The sequence below is a fragment of the Bos indicus genome, chromosome 19 (assembly GCF_029378745.1).
Source record: "Bos indicus isolate NIAB-ARS_2022 breed Sahiwal x Tharparkar chromosome 19, NIAB-ARS_B.indTharparkar_mat_pri_1.0, whole genome shotgun sequence".
Taxonomy (NCBI): domain Eukaryota; kingdom Metazoa; phylum Chordata; class Mammalia; order Artiodactyla; family Bovidae; genus Bos; species Bos indicus.
In genome coordinates, this window is record NC_091778.1 from 33309009 (window position 1) to 33327752 (window position 18744).

Sequence of the window (18744 nt, forward strand, 5' to 3'; positions counted from 1 at the left end):
CTAGGTTCGATTCCTGGGTCGGGAAGGTCCCCTGGAGAAGGGAATAGCAACCCACTCCAGTATTCTTGCCTGGAGAATTCCACAGAGGAGCCTGGCAGGCTACAGTCCATGGGGCCACAAAGAGTCAGACACGACTCAGCGACCAACACGTATTTACTTGGCTGCCCCCAGGTCTTAGTTGTGGCACACAGGACCTTCCATCCTCATTTCGGCATGTGGACCTTTAGTTGCAGCGTGCATATGGGATCTAGTTCCCTGACTGGGGATCTAACCCAGGCCCACCCTCCCCACCCCCGAACCCCTCATAGCAAGTGTGGAGTCTTAGCCACCGGACCACCAGGGAAGTTCCGGGAAATCATGCTTTATTATCATATTACTTTGTACCAGCTAGGAGGTCCATTTGCCTGCAGGTGAGGAAGGGAACACAGACAGGGTGGGAACTTCACTGCGGTGCCTGGAAGCCTCCATATCTGACTGACATTGCAACTCACACTCAGCGAGGGTCTCGGGCAACACTCCAGGGCAGCATTTCCCGACTCAGACCCATTTCTTCAGTTTGAAGCCCGCTTCACCGCTGGCCTTCTTTCCTTAGAGCAGGAACTCATTCCAAGTGTAAATGGGACTGAACCCTTGAAGCAGCCTCTCTGTCTGTACCTGATACACTGGCTTCCAGGTTCTGTTTGTCCTGGCTCCCGGCCCCTCTGGCTCTTAGCTTGGGGAGGGAGGTCCTGGTTGAATTTTGCTTGGCGGCTCTTCTTCTTTCTCCATACGTGAGTTTTGCCCTTTACTTGCTATGAATCGCAGATTGATGGGCTCTTTTCTCACCTGGACTTGAATTTGCAGAAATGATAGCCAAATGGGCAGACCCTCGATTTGAAAGGCAGATGTGTTCTTTTACAGAGGATTGGGGAGGGAGAAGTCATTAAATGGGCGAATGCAGATCATTATTTTAAACCAGTGATCCTTTCATGGCTGTTTTCACAAGAGCTTGAAAAAGATTGAGTGGAAATCCAGATGTCAGCCGAGGGAACCAGCTATCTCCTCCTCTCTGCTCTCTGTATGTGGAAGGGAGTAGCACTGCAAAGATTTACTTTCCCACTGCAATTTTCCTTAGGAGATGGAAATGATTATGGTCAGTTTCAAACCATATTTTCCCCCCAGTGGCAAGAATCCTGAGCACTAGCCAGAACCCACTTTCACTTGTCCTTCTTTACGTTTGCTCCTGTGACGTCCTGGTTCTCAAACACCCGTTCGTGGGTGAGATCTTATCTTCAGAAATAAGTTCTTCACTCCTCTGGGGTAAAATATATTAAATACAAATATTTTTTCATAAAGCTAAACTATTCCATGAAGTAGCTATCAGATTATAGCCTTTTTAATATTTTTGGCATTAAAATGGTCGATCTTTTATGAAGCCATTATGTGGACACAAGATGGTAGTTTGATTTGTTATAAATGCCTTTATGAAGTTAAAAGCTGGCAATCCCTATGTTGGTTTCTAAATTATTTTTGAGATTTTTTTTCCTAGTCTATATAATCCCAAACCCTCTGAACCACTGGAATGTATCTTCAAATAGTTTTTCAACACGTGGAATATTTTCTGAGCCCCAGAATTTCTTGAGAATGCTCGCCTGGCCCACTAGAAGACAAATTGCTGGGTATAAGGGTTTTAGCTCATAACTTTTCCCCCCTCAAAATGCTGTGTGGAGTCACTTGGCATCTAATTGTTACAGAGGAAATGTCTGAGACTGGCCTGAAGTTTTGTGCTCTTGTAAATAAATTGTTACTGAATGGTTGCAAGAATTTTCTCCCCACTTATCACTTCTCCTCCTGCTTGAGGCAAAATGTTCAGAGGGCCTTCTGGAGGCGGGATATGTGGTGGCTGGTGGCCACAGGGCTAGATTCTAGCATCAGTCAAGTTCAAATTCAGCCCTGCACCCACTGTATCCTTAGTGTTATGGGTTGAACTGTGTCTCAAGGAAAGATATGCTGAAGTCTTGTACCCCACGACCTAGGAGTGTCACCTTCTTTGGAAATAGGATCTTTGCAAATATAATCAAATTAGGATGAGGTCATTAGGGTGGGCCTTCATTCAATTAGACTCATGTCCTTATAAGAGGGAAATGTAGACGGAGACGCACACAGAGCCAAGAATGCCTTGTGAAGACACACGCAGAAGGAAGACCACCAGGTGAAGACAGAGGCAGGAAGGATGCTCCAGAGAGGCTTCAGACAGAGCACGGCCCTGCTGACACCTTGATTTCAGACTTTCAGCCTCCACAGCTGGGGGATGGTACACAACTGTGTTAAGCCGCCCAGTCTGTGGTACTTTGTCACAGTAGTTCTAGTACAAACAGATTTCTCAAAGACTGTGAGCTCCAATGACTTGATCTATAAATGTGCATAATCCTGTGTTATCTGCAAGATTGTTGCAAAAAAGGTAAAATGTTATTAGATGAGACCAGGTATGTAAATTCTGGGACAAGGGGAAGAACCTGAGAGAGGTTGTCTGTGGTGTTATCATCTTCATCATCACTACAGCCACCACCCTCACCACCACCTTCCTTGAGAGCCCTTTCTCCTGGGAAGTCTTGCTTTCTTTTTCGGTACTCTTGACATTTTTATACAAAGCTTATGTGATTTTTAAAATAACAATAAAGTCATTTTGCTTAACTGTGGATGCCCAGGCCCACCCTCAAAGGTTTTTGATTCAGCAGGTCTCTGGAATGAGCTTTTTTTGAAGGTGTCCAGACATGAACTGTCATTAAGTTTGGAAAGCGCAACAGAATTGATGTGGTGGAACTGGTATTGGTATTCCTGTTCTATAAACACAGAAACTGAGGTCAGAGGAAATTGAACCCAAGTCAGAAAATGCAAAATCGAATAATTTTGGGGGGCTGGACTTCAATAACTTCACTTGTTTGATGAAATGTGAAACTCGACTAGTAGGGAAAAGGCCAGATAATAAGGACTCTATAATACATAAAATATGGGAGACGGCCCAGAATTAGGATTAAGAACACATGCCTTGGAAATCAGGCAGGTTTAAATTCTAGTTGTGGTACATGCTTTCTAGCTATGTGAACTTGGAAAAATTATTTCTTTTAAAATCTTTTAAGATCTCAAGCTCATCTTCTGAAAATGAGAATGACACACATCTGGGTTCCTGTGAAAGGTAAATGTCATGTTAAGGAACTTAATACATAGTAAGTGCTAAAGAAATGGCATGCTTTTGCAAACATGCATTGATACTTACTTCAAAAAAATCAACATCTTCATCTGCTATTGTTTTAAAGGTACAAATGTAGGGGAAAAGAAGGTCCATAGATGAGAACTAGTAACTAACTTTGCTGCTGCTGCTGCTAAGTCACTTCAGTCGTGTCCGACTCTGTGCGACCCCATAGATGGCAGCCTACCAGGCTCCTGTCCCTGGGATTCTCCAGGCAAGAATACTGGAGTGGGTTGCCATTTTCTTTTCCAATGCATGGAAGTGAAAAGTGAAAGTGAAGTTCCTCAGTCGTGTCTGACTCTAGCGACCCCATGGACTGCAGCCTTCCAGGCTCCTCCATCCATGGGATTTCCCAGACAAGAGTACTGGAGTGGGGTGCCAGTGCCTTCTCCAGTAACTAACTTTAGAAAAGATGTAATTGTTTATATTTTCCTAGTAGCTTGCTTGGAGAAGGCAACGGCACCCCACGCCAGTACTCTTGCTTGGAGAATTCCATGGACGGAGGGGCCTGGTGGGCTACAGTCCATGGGGTCTCGAAGAGTCAGATACGACTGAGCGACTTCACTTTCACTTTTCACTTTCATGCATTGGAGAAGGAAATGGCAACCCACTCCAGTGCTCTTGCCTGGAGAACCCCAGGGACGGGGGAGCCTGGTGGGCTGCCGTCTATGGGGTCGCACAGAGTCGGACACGACTGAAGCGACTTAGCAGCAGCGCAGCAGCAGTAGCTTGCTAATTAGTTTTGTTCTGAGAATCTTCATTTTCTACTGTTGTTTTAAAGGTACAAATACAGGGAGGTATCATGCCGCCATAGATGAGACCAAATAACTAAATTTAGAAAAGACGTGATGTTTATGCTTTCTTAGTAGCTTGCTAATTCTTTTTTTTTTTTTCCTGAGAATAACCTTTCTCAGATCCTTCTTATTAATTTTAGCAAATCTCCTTGTACCTTGGGACTCTCCAGTTTAACGTCAACAGGTCACTTACCAGAACATGGAAGAACGGTTTTTAAGAGTTCCTGGTAGCTAACAGAAACCTACTTGTTTATGGATGCTCTTTATGCGTAATGATTTTCCCAACCAGTAGTGCCTAATAGGATTTGTTTCCTGCGACACTTGGAACATCTTACCATATTCACCAGGCTTCAAGACTCTGAGCAGGAGGAAACCCGGAAAGGAATGCTTTCCTGATGTGGACATTCTGACATCAGCAAAGGAATTGGGCACACATTCAACAGCCAAGAAACAAGACAGGAAGCTAGTTTGCACAAAATTGCCTCTTTTATTTGCACGTCATTTAAACCACTGTGGATTGACATCCTAGGGGAAACAGCCACCCTACTGAGTCTGTGCTACTTTATGCGTCTCAGCCGTCTGGAACAATCTGGGCTGTTTCTCCACGTTGTCTTCCTCAGCAAGCTCTGGGGCAGGACCCTCAGCTCCCAGGTCCCACTTGTGACTGTATCATCTGGGACGCAATGAGCAGGAAATCCAGGAAGCGGCTTGAGCAGAACAGTCCACTTGCAGCCAAGCTCCAGTGGTGCCCCAGCAATTTCATCCAGAACCTGCACTCTCTTTTTTCCCACCCCACCTCCCTCAGCTGCTTGTTTCATCACTTCACAGCTTTGAGGCGAGGCGGCTCAGCCCTGCTTCCTGGGGAAGAAAGGTAGGGGAAAGGGCCAGAGCCCCGCCCTATGCACGCCCAGCTTCAGAGGTAAAGGAGATTATCCCCAGCCACTTTGCCCAAGCAGCGAGAGCTTTCTGTTCTCTCTCTGGGACCAGAACTGGGTCACAGGGCCTCCCTAGCTGTCAGAAACTCAAGGCAAGTGTGACTGAGATTCTCTGATGGACTGGAGGGAGGCACTTGTGACTCATCTCCTGGGCTGCCTGTACTGCTTCCCCGAATATCAGAGTCTGCTGATTAAAGAGGTGGAAGGCCACAGCAGGGAACAGAGTTAACGCTAGTGCATTCCCCTGCTGCCCTTTCCTTTTCTTGCATTCCTGAACTTTTCTTTTCCACTTCTGATATCCCCAAGCTCCTGGATGGAATCAGCCCTGGGGTGGAGAGCTGGAAAAGGTCACAGCTGAGGGGTAATGTCTGACTGGAGTGACCTTGCACCAGGATCCCTACTGGTCAGCTTGGAGGAATTAAGTGAAACGAGGAGCCAATCTAGGTGATTCGAACTTGGAGGAGGTGGATTTGTACACTTACAGACATCCCAGGTGGCTCAGCAGTAGAGAACCTGCCTGCCAGTGCAGGAAACAAGGGTTATCCCTAGGCAGGGAAGATGTCCTGGAGAAGGAAATGGCAACCCACTACAGAATCCTTGCCTGGGAAATTTCATGGACACAGGAGCCTGCACGGAGTCACAACGAGTCGGACACGACTTAGCGACTAAATAACAACAACAACCTGTACACTTACAGCAGAACAGCTATTCACCTGAGAACTCACAGAGCTTCTCTGTCCTGGCTCCAAACTTAGCCTGATCCTGGGCCTGTGGTGCTATCGTCGGGAGTCTGCAAACCACACTAGCAGGCTCGCCATGCCCACTGCTCTGCTCTGCCACGAAGGGACAGTGATGCGTGAGGGTGGAGGAGAGGGGCTCCCAGGCTCCTTCCTTCCTCCCAGCTGGGGCTTCAGGGCGCCTCCCTCCACTGCTTCTTCACCCCATTAGCAGTGGCAGAGGCCGCATGCAGCTTTCCTAACACCTGAGGTTCCCGCTTGGTGGGGTGGGCATTGAGACCAGAGCACTGGTAGAATGGCAGTTCCTCCTGGTTTCTACACTGTGATAATCCGGAACTCGTCCCTGTCCCCCAGGTACAGAGGCAGGAGCGCTTCCGGAAGCTGCTACCTGGGTGACACCTTAAGAGTTCTTTTTTCGCCCTTTCTATGACCTGGGTAACAACTCTGTATGTGTTTACCTCTACGCTAAATTCTACTGGTGCAATTTTGAAGCTACTGCTTATCATCACATTGTGGCCCTGAAAACACACACACACACACACACACACACACACACACAGAGCTTATTATCACATTGCGGCCCTGAAAACACACACACACACACACACACACACACACACACACACACACAGCTTATTATCACATTGCGGCCCTGAAAACACACACACACACCCCCACCCACCCCCAGGAGCCCTGAGGTGTGAGTAGAGCCTCCCCTGCCCTCCCAGGGAGCCCAGCTCCTGAAGGACCTGAGCATCCACCTTTCCTCGGGCCCCTTTCTAAGCAGGAGGCCTCCCTCAAGCAAGAAGCAAACAAGACCTGTCTTGTCACTACCTATTCTATTGGTGAGTTAGTATGTCTTCATTTTTCCATTTAGGAGTGGAATGGCTGAGTCATGTGACAGCCCCTTAACTTTCTGAAAACCTGCCAGACTGTTTTCAAAGACAGCTCCACCATTTTCCATTCCCATCCGTGGCATACTAGGCTTCCAGTTTCCCCACACTCTCACTTCGGTGTTACCTCTTATCTGTACTTTTGCCTGGGGCCACCTCAAGGAGCATGAAGTGATATCTAAAAGAGATTTTAAGTCATATTTCTCTTACTGCTAATGATGTACACCATCTTCTCGTGTACTTACTGGCCACTTGTATATTTTCTTTGGAAAAACTCTATTCATATCCTTTACCTATCCTTAGGCTTTGAAATCTATTTTGCTTTTAGAAAGATAGCTCTGTGTCAACTGAGTGATCCTGCATTTTAGGTTAGGATTTTGTCTACAGAAAGCTAGGTCTTTATCTATTGCAGTAAGTTCATCAAGGCTTTCAAAGAGTCAGCATCTACTCAGCTGACCCAAACGGCCACCCACAACCTTATCACTGAAGACAGAGAAACATCCTCCTAGAACCAAGTTACCTATTTCTCTCTCCTCTTTCAGAAACTGAATCTCTTTCCTTCAGTGCACTGTTACTTGCAGAAATCCAACACCAAAACCAGACGAAGGGAGAGCTGCTGACCACTGCCCTCCTAACCAGGGCACAGATGCTAACTTAGTTCTTAGCCGTGGCAGGCTTCTGGCTGGGTACCTACTGCAGAGACATCATTTAATTCTCTCAACCATCTTAAAGAATATATACTATTAGGATCTGCGTCTTGCAGCGACAAAGCCGAGGTTCAGGGGACTTGGGCCATTTGTTTAGCAGGTCAGAAGGCCAGAAGGTGCAGCCAGGGATACAGAAGTCACTCCAGAGCTCGAAATCTTAAATTCTGCACGCACCTTCCTCATCCCGGGTTGCTCAGACGATTCCTCGGGGTGGCTTGGGGTCCAGGAGCCCGAGTTCATCGTTTCCCGCCTTAACGGCGACTATGGTAACACTGTAACTGACGGTGCTGGAAGGTGGAGGCACCGTCCCCAGAACCATTTCCTCCTGGCAGTCCAGAAGGACCAAGAGGTAACTGCAAGCGGCCCGCGAGCAGCCCCCGGCCGGCCCAGCCCAGCCTAGCACCAGGCCCCTCGGGACCCGCCAGGGATGCCGGCCTCGGGGCAGGAGGCGGGGGCTCGCCGTCGCGCGCAGTCTTTCCTCGGAAGCCTCTGCCACCCCCGGGTACCTCGCGTCCCCGCGAAAGCACCTCAGACCCCGGCCCCTCTACCCCGGGGCCACTCTGACCTGCGGTCTCCCTAACCCCTGCCACAGCTGCTCTTCGCTTCCGCCTCGCGCCTGCCGGAAGTGACGAACCGGACGCGTCGCTCTTCCCATGGAGGGGCGAGGAAGGAAGATGGCGGCGCCCAGCAACCGGTGAGGAGAGAGGACACGGGGCTCCCAGGGGGCGGCTGGACTCTTGCGTGATGGCCGCATCCCCGCACACTCTCTCCTCACGCCTCCTGACAGGTACTGCACCCCACCTCGGGCACGGATTTGGGGGAATTCTCTTCTCGTTGCCACGTGCTACACCGTGGTTCCGCCTGTCTGCAACCTTGGGAGCCCTTGGCGAGGTCGGCTGGGGCATCGGTGAGGGAAGTGACCTTCGGGGCTGCCTGAAGTGAAGGGGCCTCGGAGCTAGGGCCTAGTCTTGCATTGGGGTTCCGGTGGTCCGCACACCGCGTCCATCTCCTAGCTCCCGGAGGTGGGTAGGGAACGCGATGTCTGGTGCGTCTTTCAGTTTTCAGAGGCTGGAGGTTCAGGAGAGAGGAACCTGGGGGCTCCCCGAGCCTCTTGGCTTCTCAGGGCCTTAGGTTCTAGCGATGTGTAAGTTACTCGTACGTTGCACTTATAAGAACCTGGCAAGTGCTTTGCTTCCCCGCCGTCCCCCCACCCCCGCCAACTCCCCAACCCGGAAGCCTTGTTCCAATATAAAGGGTCATAATGACAATAATAAAGACGGTGATCACCTCGGACTGCGGGCCATAACCATCCCCCGCCCCCCAGGTTTTTGTCTTTCTACCATTAGCGTGGGCCCTGCTATAATCCCACCAGGCAAGGACCTGTCACAATTGTATGTTTAGTGTAGATGTGCTTTCTTGCCCTTTGCCTGGGTCTCAGCTCGAATGTTTCCTGTTAAGAGAGGCTTGAGCACACTATCTAGGTAGAACCCCTGGCCCTCTCTTATCACATCACCCTCTTTCCTTCATTATGGTTAGAACAGCCTTTGATTGCTTGCTTATAACCGATTTACTATGTTTCTCCCAACTGCAAGATTGAATCTTGTAAAGGCTGGGATGGTTTCTGTCTGGTTCATCTCTGTCCCCATTGCCCGAAACAGTACCCGGTGTGCATTGTTGGTGCTGAGTAATTGTTTATAAATGAATGAAATTTGTCCTGATGGAGACATTAAAGTGGAGGTTAGGCATTGTTTTGTCCCCAGTGGTTTAGGGTGATAACTGATGTGTGGGAAATGTGTCACTGATTGTCCATATTCAAGATGGACTCCCTTTGGAAATCCCAGAAACTTTTTTTATTGGCTGAGCCACTGGATTTGTGAGGTCTTAGTTGCCCAACCAGGGATCAAACTCAGGCCCATGACAGTAAGAGAATGGAGTCCTAAACACTGGACCTTCAGTGGAATTCCCATCTGGCAATATTGATCACAATTACTCTGAAATTCCTTTTTCTTCTTTTCTCCTAATATTGTTATTCTGTGTGTCTATTTTGGCTGTGTGATCTCAGGGCATATCAACTGTATTTTCTGGAATTGAGTTTACTCCTCTATAAACAGGCTGTTCAGCTAGATGATCTCAAAGGTCTCTTCTGGTTCAAAGGGCTCAAAGAGGGTGAGAAATGGGAGTGTGTATAGATGATTAAAACAAGATTAACAGAGATTTGAGCATTGTTGAACCTGGGGGATCAGTAATGCGGGCTCATTGGATTCTTCTGCTATTGCATATGATTGGAATTTTCCACGATGAAACATTTTATTTGAAGGGTCTGTGGTTCCTTTTGAATTTGTTACCTTCTCCCATCCCTGACTGTGAATGTTCGATTCTGACCCTAGACAGTCAATCTCAGACCTTCTCCCATCCCTGACTGTGAGTGTTCAATTCTGACCTGAGACACTCATTCTCAGACAGCTCATCCTTTCTTAGTGCTGTAATTATCTCCTCTGTAGGGAGGTTTTTTCCAGCATACATTGCTCAGGATGGGGTGCTTTTCTGCTTTCATTTCTGTATTTTCAGCTTCCCATAGGACAGATCTACCTCACTACTCAGAATTCCCCAGTTCAGGAAGTGGGCTGCTTATGGTTCAAATGGTTTGTTGCTGGATCTGTCTTTTTGATGCTGGTATGGGAGGAATTAATAGACAGCTTGGCTTCCTGAAGCTATGAACCAAAAGATCACCAAAAGATCTGCTATTAAGTGGTCTGTGCAGCCTGCTGTGATACACTTGGAAGGTCTACTGTAAGTGCTTGGTATGGAAGCAGCATGGTGGGAAGCGGGCAGAAAGGTTCACTGGGACTGTGTCAGGTGTCTACGTGCCCTCCTGGGTCTGATCATGCCCGACTGTTCTTCAAAAGCTTAACAGTGTTTTATAGCCACTGAAAACTTTCAGAACCTTTCCATTTCATATCCACATACTTCATTTTTAAAGCCCTACAATCTTGACTCAGTGTTGATGGTGAATAATGGATGTGATCATTTGTGTCCAGATTTTTAATGCATTTGTTATAAGCCATGTGTACCTTCAAACCTATATTTCTTTACACAGGGCTAAAATGTCTTTAAATTTCTGGACACTGATTGTTTTGACTAAATGAAGTGTTTTCATCATTTAAAAGTGCTGTTTCCAAGCTGGTTTTGTTTCCATAAAGTCTCATTTTTAATCCACATAATCTTGAGAGATATTTTCCAAGATGGTTCTTTTCCTCCCAGGAACATACATTTCTCAGTGGACCAGTGGAACTCACAACTGATTTTGAAATTAAAGTGTAGAACGATAAAACTTGGTGTCTTCTTGATATAACCTTTTAATATTGAAATCCTGTTATCCCAAAGAACAATGTCAAGGCAAGAAAGGAAAAATACATACCATCAAGAAAAAGATAGACTATCAGAGGACTAAATTCAAAGGAAATTTCAATCAGTGGACTGATTTCAACACTACCATTCCTTCCTATACACATATACAGACACCACATATTCATGGATGTGGAAAATAAGCATGTCGTATTTACCTGAGGGCTGAGGATATGATTTCAGTGAAGAGGGGACCAATCTAAGACAATTGCCGTGGTTACCATGGGGTGGTGATAGCTCTCCTTCCCCCTGTCGAGGTGAGCAATGTGGGCGACCGAGTCGTCAGCCCTCAATCTCATTCTTATATGGAAGACAGTCCGCTGGCTGTTGTAGCAGAGGTCAGGACAGAGTCTCCGCTTTCAGTGAACTAAAAAAAAAAAAAAATGATGCAGAAACAATCTGCATTAAGAAGTGCTACAAAAAAGAGTATGGAATGATAGACTACTTGAAAGAAACTTCGACATTTGACAGGCAGAGTGGAAACAGGACGCTGCAGGCAAGGAGATGCATAAACAAAGATGAACAAACTGAAATCGTGGGGCAGGACAGTGAGTCACACGTACATGTTTGGGCAAATGACGTGTATTCTGGGCTTCAGAAAGAAACCCTCTGGCTCTGTGGGACTGGGATTGGAGAGGAAAGGAGTTAACCAAAGTCCGGACGTGTGGTTTGCATCCCACAACTCTGCGGTATCCAAGTGTGAGATGATAAGGGTCTGTATCTCTCAGCGGCAGGGAAAGAAGTGGACAGATTTGACCAGTGTTTCCGAGTTGACTGGAGCTGATGGTTATTAGGTGATGAAGGAAGAGTTCAAGGTGGTCTTGGAATCTCAAGTAGGCGATGGTTTTATCTGCAGTAGAGGACAGAGTAGAGATAAGGGTGAGACTAAAGTGTTCTGAGAGACATATTACAAGCCATCCACGTGGAGATCCTCAGCAGATGGAAACAGGCATAGCAACTCTAGAAATGGCTTGAAGATTAAAAATTACCCTAGGGTTTGAGGAACGGAGAAGTGATGGGTAAGACTTAAAAGAAGGGGGCGGCAGGGAATGTCTGTGCTGTGTTCCTGTCGGAGGCTTTCCCAGGATGGGGCTTTACACAGAAGCATTGGGTTTGTTGATATTTGAGAGAAGGTTTAGAGACGAATGACTAAAAGCCACATTTGGATATACCAAAAATAGCTTCTTCCTAACTAGCTTGATAGAGTCATACTTTAGTGAGAGCAATTTCCTCTGTCTTTTAGTTGGCTTACCCGATATGGCCAAAATATTAATCTGAAATTTATTTTCTGGTTTACTCTTATTTCCTGGAGAAAGAAATGGCAACCCGCTCCAGTATTCTTGCCTGGAGAATCCCATGGATGGAGAAGCTTGGTGGGTTACAGTCCATGGGGTCTCAAAGAGTCAGATACGACTGAGGGACTTCACTCACTTTACAGTTATTTATTGAGAAAAATTGGGCTTCTCATTTTATCCTCTTTAGAAAGTGACCAAGCTGATTGTTTTACATTTGATTCTCTAAGAGATTGATGGTTTGGTCATTTCAATGTTTGATGTAATAAAAGCATAATTATCTTGAGGGCTTGCCTGTTGGCTCAGACAGTGAAGAATCTGCCTGCAATGCAGAAGAGCCAGGTTTAATCCCTGGGTCAGAAAGATCCCCTAGAGAAGAGAATGGCTACCCACTCCAGTATTCTTGCCTGGAGAATCCCTTGGACAGAGGAGCTTGGTGAGCTACAGTTCATGGGGTTGCAAAGAGTTGGACACGACTGAGTGACTAACACTTTCACTTTTAATGATCCTGAGATGAACAAGTTCCCTAACTGCTGGAGAATTATACTCGGACAGTGAGCAGGGCCGATCAATAACCATTCATTCATGAGTCTGGATCAGATCATTTCAGAGTTCTGACCCATCATACATGCACTGCCCACCGTGGTGCTGGCTCTGCTTCTGGGTAGGTCTAGTCATCGCTTCGGAGAAGGCAATGGCACCCCACTCCAGTACTCTTGCCTGGAAAATCCCATGGACAGAGGAGCCTGGTGGGCTACAGACCATGGGGTCACTAAGAGTCGGACACGACTGAGCCACTTCACTTTCACTTTTCACTTTCATGCATTGGAGAAGGAAATGGCAACCCACTCCAGTGATCTTGCCTGGAGAATCCCAAGGACAGGGGAGGCTGGTGGGCTTCTGTCTATGGGGTTGCACAGAGTCGGACACGACTGAAGCGATGCAGCAGCAGCAGCAGCAGCAGCAGCAGCAGCAGTAGTCATCGCTTGGTGATACATAATGGCCGTTTTAATTTTTTTCCTCTTTCTTTGATAGGCTGGGGAGGAGGATGCATCTGGTATCTAGAAAGAAGAGTCACGCGGGAGTCACCTCGTAGGTTCCTGCATCTTCTCAGGAACGTCAATCAGCAGTGGGTCACATTTCAACACTTTAACTTCCTCCGGCACATGGTAGGTTCAGAAGACCGTGCTCACTGGGCTCTCTGCCTGTACTTTCCCTGTACAAGGGGATTTCAGAAATTCCTGTTGTCAGAAGAGCTGCAACAAGTACTCTTTGAAAAAGACTTTTATTTCCTGCCCTCTTAAGTTTTTCCACAATGTTAATCCCTTGTTTTGATTATGCTTAACTGAAACCAGAATAACTCTGGTATCTTGAGTTTAAAGTATGATCTCAACCTTATTGATTAAGTCTGGAGAAAGACAGAAAGTTGCTGGCGTGTTTTGAGTAGGCCACAGTTAGGAAAAGCTGAACTGTATAATTCATCTTTTTTAATTCTTTAAAGTTCTGTGAATACATCAGTAATACAGAAATTATTGCTTCAAGAGTAGGACCTCCCTGTTTTCTTATATCAGCAGTGAGATTCAAACATGCACTTCTGAACAGATTCAAACAAATTGAGTTCTTGTGATTTTCTGGGCATTTTACAGTGGGCATTCATAATATAGCTCAGTCTGTTTGTAGACCTTGGACCAGGTTGACTCCATGTTGTCGTCAGCATGGTAACTTACATTTGCCACTTTCTCAAATCATAAAGTATCGCAGAATGAAGAAACCACAGCTAAAAACTCATAATTTCAGTGCAAGCATGAAAGAATAGCAAATTCATAATCTGAAGTCCTATTTGACATTTCTCTTATCTTTTTTTTTTAACCTTACAGTGTCCATGTTAGCTTTTAAAATCTTTTAACTTAATAAAACTCATTTTGATGAGAGATTTTAGTTTCTAGTAATAATCAGACTTATAAAGTTGGGGATGGAGGATAATGGATATTTAGAAGAGAAACTCAAATACATAGGGTGCTTTTTTTATGTAAACAGAACTCTGAATTCATTCCTGAGTTTGTAAGTCCTTCCCCGGACAAGTGTATGTAATTTCAAGCCTTTGCAATGTAATTGGAAAAAGTCACTTAGCTAGTTATCAGGAAAGGGCTTCAGTTCTAGGAGCATCTGTAACTAACTAGTTTTCTATTCTTGGCTCTGTTAGATTGTTTCCAAGCCTTGGTTTCCTCATTTGAAAATTAAAGTGAGAGATACTAGTAATCATCTGTCTTCTTTCACAGTTTTTGAGAAGACTGACTGAGACATGTCTCCTATAAAGTCTAACGATATATGTTGTTTAAAACTGTGAAGTGCCTCATGGATGTTAGCCACAGTTAAGTGGCTCCTTTTTGCCAGTTAAGTAACAGAGGTTGTCTGAGTCTTCAGCCCAGTTCTCTCCACACACCCACTGCCCTGATGGTCCTGAGCCCTGGGTTGTGGCCCCCTTGGAGCCTCTCTCTGCATTACTCCCTGGGCCACAGGGAAAGTCAGCAGGTTGACTTGGGCTCTTGAGTCTAGAAAACTTTTGCACTGTATTTGGAATGTTAAACCTGCGGCTTCTGAGTCTATGTTGGGGGAAATCCTGGGGGAGATGAATAAGAAATCAGTTTATCTTTCTTTCAGGGAACTTAAACCCCTAGGATTTTTTCTAAGTCATAGAATCTGAAAACCAGTTAATTGTCCTCTCCATATCTTAGTAGAGTGACCCTCATGTAACATACTCTAATAGGAGTTATTTCAGCGAGTATTTATAAAGGTGTAGGAACATCTTTTAAGTACTGTAGAAGTTGGACTGATGTAAAGTGTTATTGAACAACCACGTAAGAGCATTTTGGGCCTCAGTTTCCTTAAGTTATGTGTACCTTTTTTTTTTTTTTTTTTAAATTCAGTATGTCACACAACTAAACAGAAGCCTGAAGCAGCAAATAAAACCGAAGCCAGAACCAGCAGAATCTCCTTTCCTTGAAAAAACTTCTTTGGATGAGGCTAAAGCCGAAATATGCGAGATGAGACCTCTTGTACCCCCCAGCCTGTCTCTGTCCAGAAAGCCAAGTGAAAAAGCATTGATAGAACCAGAACCCACCTCAGTAATTGAGGGGTCCATAGATCTGGGGAAAGAGACGAAAGAAGAGAAGCAGTGGAAAGAGATGAAGCTGCGTGTGGATGATTTGCCAGGAATTCTGGCCCGGCTGTCCAAAATCAAACTCACAGGTACCTTGGGATTTACTTGAAACTATTCTTGTAGTTAAACAAACTACTAATTTTTTTACTGCCCCTGAAGGAATATTTTAAACTGTAGATCCTCTTTTAGTATTTTTTCCTCTTTTCAACTTAATTGGGATTTGAAATCAAATTTTTGGAATTTTGTTTATGCAGAATTGTAAATAGTATTACCGTGAACATATTGTGGCCTTCCTTGGTGGCTCAGTGGTAGAGAATGGCAACCCACTCTCAGCATTCTTGCTTGGAGAATTCCTGTGGATAGAGGAGCCTGGTAGGCTACAGTTCATGGGGTCGCAAAAAAGTCAGACACAACTGAGAGACTAAACAACAACAACACATTGTACTAAAAAGAGTCTGTTACTTGCAGTTAAATGGAATGTCTGTCCTGTTTGCTTCCGTGTCTTTTGTGTGTTTACAGCTGCTGTCCTGTAAAGACGCAGTAAGAGAATGTAGCCCGATTCAGTTCTGAAACCAAGAAGGGCCGCATTGCTGGGCTTGATGGGCCGTGGACCCACAGGCGCCGGGACCCCCAGCTCACTGCTGTGGTTGCTTCTCATAGGGCCTCTGGGATTGTCCCACGTTCCCAGGGATGTAGATTGCTTCTCTGCAAAGAGGTTTGGTACCAGATGTTTTTGCTGAAGCCTAGCAGACTGCACCAAATTTTATTGTATCTGCTTGGGTATTAACCCATGAGTCATGTCGTTCGGTTGTTACAGCCACCCTGGGAGTCTGGCCGAGCTTTATTGTCACCTCATCTAATAGCTCAACCTCAAAATGGCTTATTCTGTGCTAATCCTGTTAGAAGACATGTTCTGGCCCACCCTGCAGACTGAAGGCCTGGTCTCTCCTTTCCTTCTTGGATAAGAATGGTGGTGGTTCAAGCTCAGTCCTCTCTGACTCTTTGCAACCCCATGGACTACAGCCTACCAGGCTCCTCTGTCCATGGGATTTCCCAGGCAGGAATACTGGAGTGGGTTGCCATTTCCCTTCTCCAGGGGATCTTTCTGATCTATGGATCAAACCTGCGTCTCCTGCATTGCAGGTGATTCTTCACCGCCAGAGCCACCAGAGAAGCCCTTGGATGAGAATAAGGTGAAGAATACAGGTGGGGAATGGGTGGATAATATAGTAACACTACGTATTCTTGGAGGACAGAAAGTGGTCAGTAATATTACTGAGGCAGAATTGGGAAAGGAACAGATGAGACAGAGCATTTTCAGAGTAGAGAAAATCAGGGAAAAAGTAGTGGTTGGTTGTTTGTTTTTCAAGAGTTGAGCCTGAAATTCAGGGTAGAAGGAGGTAAAGAGATGACTTCTTTCCTCAGCCACCAAGCTCACTTTAAATCTTTTTGGAGGGATGACAGATAGACACAGGAATTTGACAAAGGAGCTGAGGATCACAGTCAGACTTGCACAGGGTAACTAACAGTGGGCCTGATCACAGGTGCTGTCTGTGTGTCTCACGATGGCTGAGCAGTCATCACATTCCTGCAGAAGTTACCTTGTGTCACTTACACAAGCAGTGTGCGAATCATGTGTTGACATGTTAAGAATGACCCCAGATATAATCGTAAGGATGTCACCCTCAAGATGAGACCACTCTGTCTGCAGGTGTCGGAAGCGAGTTCCCCCAGCAGCGGGACCGTCTTTCTCTGTGTGCTCTGCAGTATCTCCCACCCGCCCGGCACATTACTTCTCTTATCACCCCACTTCTGTCAGTAACACCGGCATTCTTCACTTCCCCCAGATGGGAAACCCTGGAGTCAGTCTTAATTCCTTGCTCTCCGTGGAGAGCGTCGTCTCCAGTCTCACCTCCTTCGTTAGCCCTGTGAGGTTCTGCACCCCCTCTCCGCAGGCTGAGGTCCAGAACTCCTGAGGCATGTGGTCCTAACTACCCTTTCTGTCCCATCTTCCTGCCGTACTGACTTTCCTTTTCTCATCTACTCATAACCAACTCAAGAGTACCTTCCCTTCCCTTCATGATGCCTCCTGCCTGGACTCTGCCCAAGTTTAAAGGAACATGGTAACCTAGAATGATTAAGCTCCTCCCCAGAAACAGGCTTTTTCCCTTTCCCCTGTCCCCCATTCCCACCCCTGTCCTAGCAGCTGGGCGTGTCCGTCCTCCCCACCGTGCTCAGTCCTCCCGCCTCCCTGGAGACCAGTCTGTCCCCATATCCAGTCAGATCCTTTCAAGGGTTTTCCCTTAGTCCTGCTCTGGCCTGTTCTTGGCAGTCAATAAATAAAGAACATCAGTATTTCATCCATCACATGCATGAAAATATTTCTGTCACATTTTGCCTTTTCTTTTTTTTCTTTTTGCTTTTTCTGTTTATGATGTTTACTTGGTGATGTTTTGTTCTGTTTTATTTTGCCCCATTGGAATTTTTAACTTTCATGTATTAAGCCTTACTGGTTTTTTTAATGCTTAGAAATATTTTCAGCACCCTGAGGTTATAGAAGCCTTCACTTGTGTTTTTTTCAGGCACTTCTATATTTTTACTATATTCTTTAAGGTTTGGGGACCATGTCGGAGGTATTTCACCATAAGGTGTAGGAGTGACTGAGAAAACTGGTGATAGCATCGTCGAGCGAGGCTTGCCTCTTTTTGTAAATAAAGTTTTATTGGAACGTAGCCACAGCTGTTGGTTCTGTGCTCATGGCACACAACCTTGGCAGACTTGAGTCATTGCCTTAGAAAAGTCATGGCCTGGAAAGAGTGTAGTGACCTCTGGGCCAGAGTCCCTGCTCTCAAGTCATTGCTCTTACTAGTTTAGTGACCTTGAGCAAGTTCCATATGTCTGTGCCTCAGTTTACCCATCTGTAAAGTGGAATTAGTAATGATAACTTACTTCCTAGGGGTGTACTGAATGTTAAATGGAATGACATCTGGGAACTGCATAGAGGCGACCATGTTAAAACCTACACACTCGTTTCTTAAATAAAAAATAAATTCATCACCCGGGTGATGTAACTTGCAGGCCCTTGAGTTTTTGCTGCCCTGCCCTTGGAGAACTTCCAGCGAAGACTGGATGAATGATTGTGTTGAGACTTAAGAATGGCAGTACTGAAGGGAGGAGAACCAGGTGTGAGGGGAGGGCAGTACTGGACACACGGAATTGGAGTTGCCCAGGGAACACTAGCTGTGAAGGACAGGACCCCCGGGCTGGAAGAGCATAGGGTCTTCAGCATAGGGTTGACCTGAAGCCATGGTGGTGAGCAGGTCAGGTGTAAAGTGGCCAGAGCAGAAAGCCAAGGACAAGACTTTGGGGCCAGTCCGCTTTTAAGGACTGGGCAGAGTGTGTAATGGGGCCTGCAAGGGAATATGTGGTCAGAGGAAGGGAAACAGGAGAGGGCTTCATCACGGAAAGGGCCCATAAAGGAAGTGATCAACACTTAAATGCTAGAGGTCTCCTAAGAAGCCTGGCCATGGAGTTGTTTTATCTGGCAGTTAGGAAGTCAACATTGACAGGCTGCTAAATCAGGAACTAATTA

General features: G+C 46.1%; 1 protein-coding gene across 1 annotated transcript in view; it reads left to right on the plus strand.

Moving 5' to 3' along the window:
- Positions 1 to 7927: 7927 nt before the first annotated feature.
- COX10 (cytochrome c oxidase assembly factor heme A:farnesyltransferase COX10) overlaps positions 7928 to 18744 on the plus strand; it is a 109083-nt gene continuing 98266 nt past the window's right edge. The window contains exons 1-3 of the mRNA XM_019981813.2: positions 7928 to 8082; positions 13028 to 13161; positions 14920 to 15241. Coding sequence (XP_019837372.2) covers positions 8040 to 8082; positions 13028 to 13161; positions 14920 to 15241 — 499 coding nt within the window. The 5' untranslated portion in view covers positions 7928 to 8039. The remainder of the gene's footprint in view (positions 8083 to 13027; positions 13162 to 14919; positions 15242 to 18744) is intronic.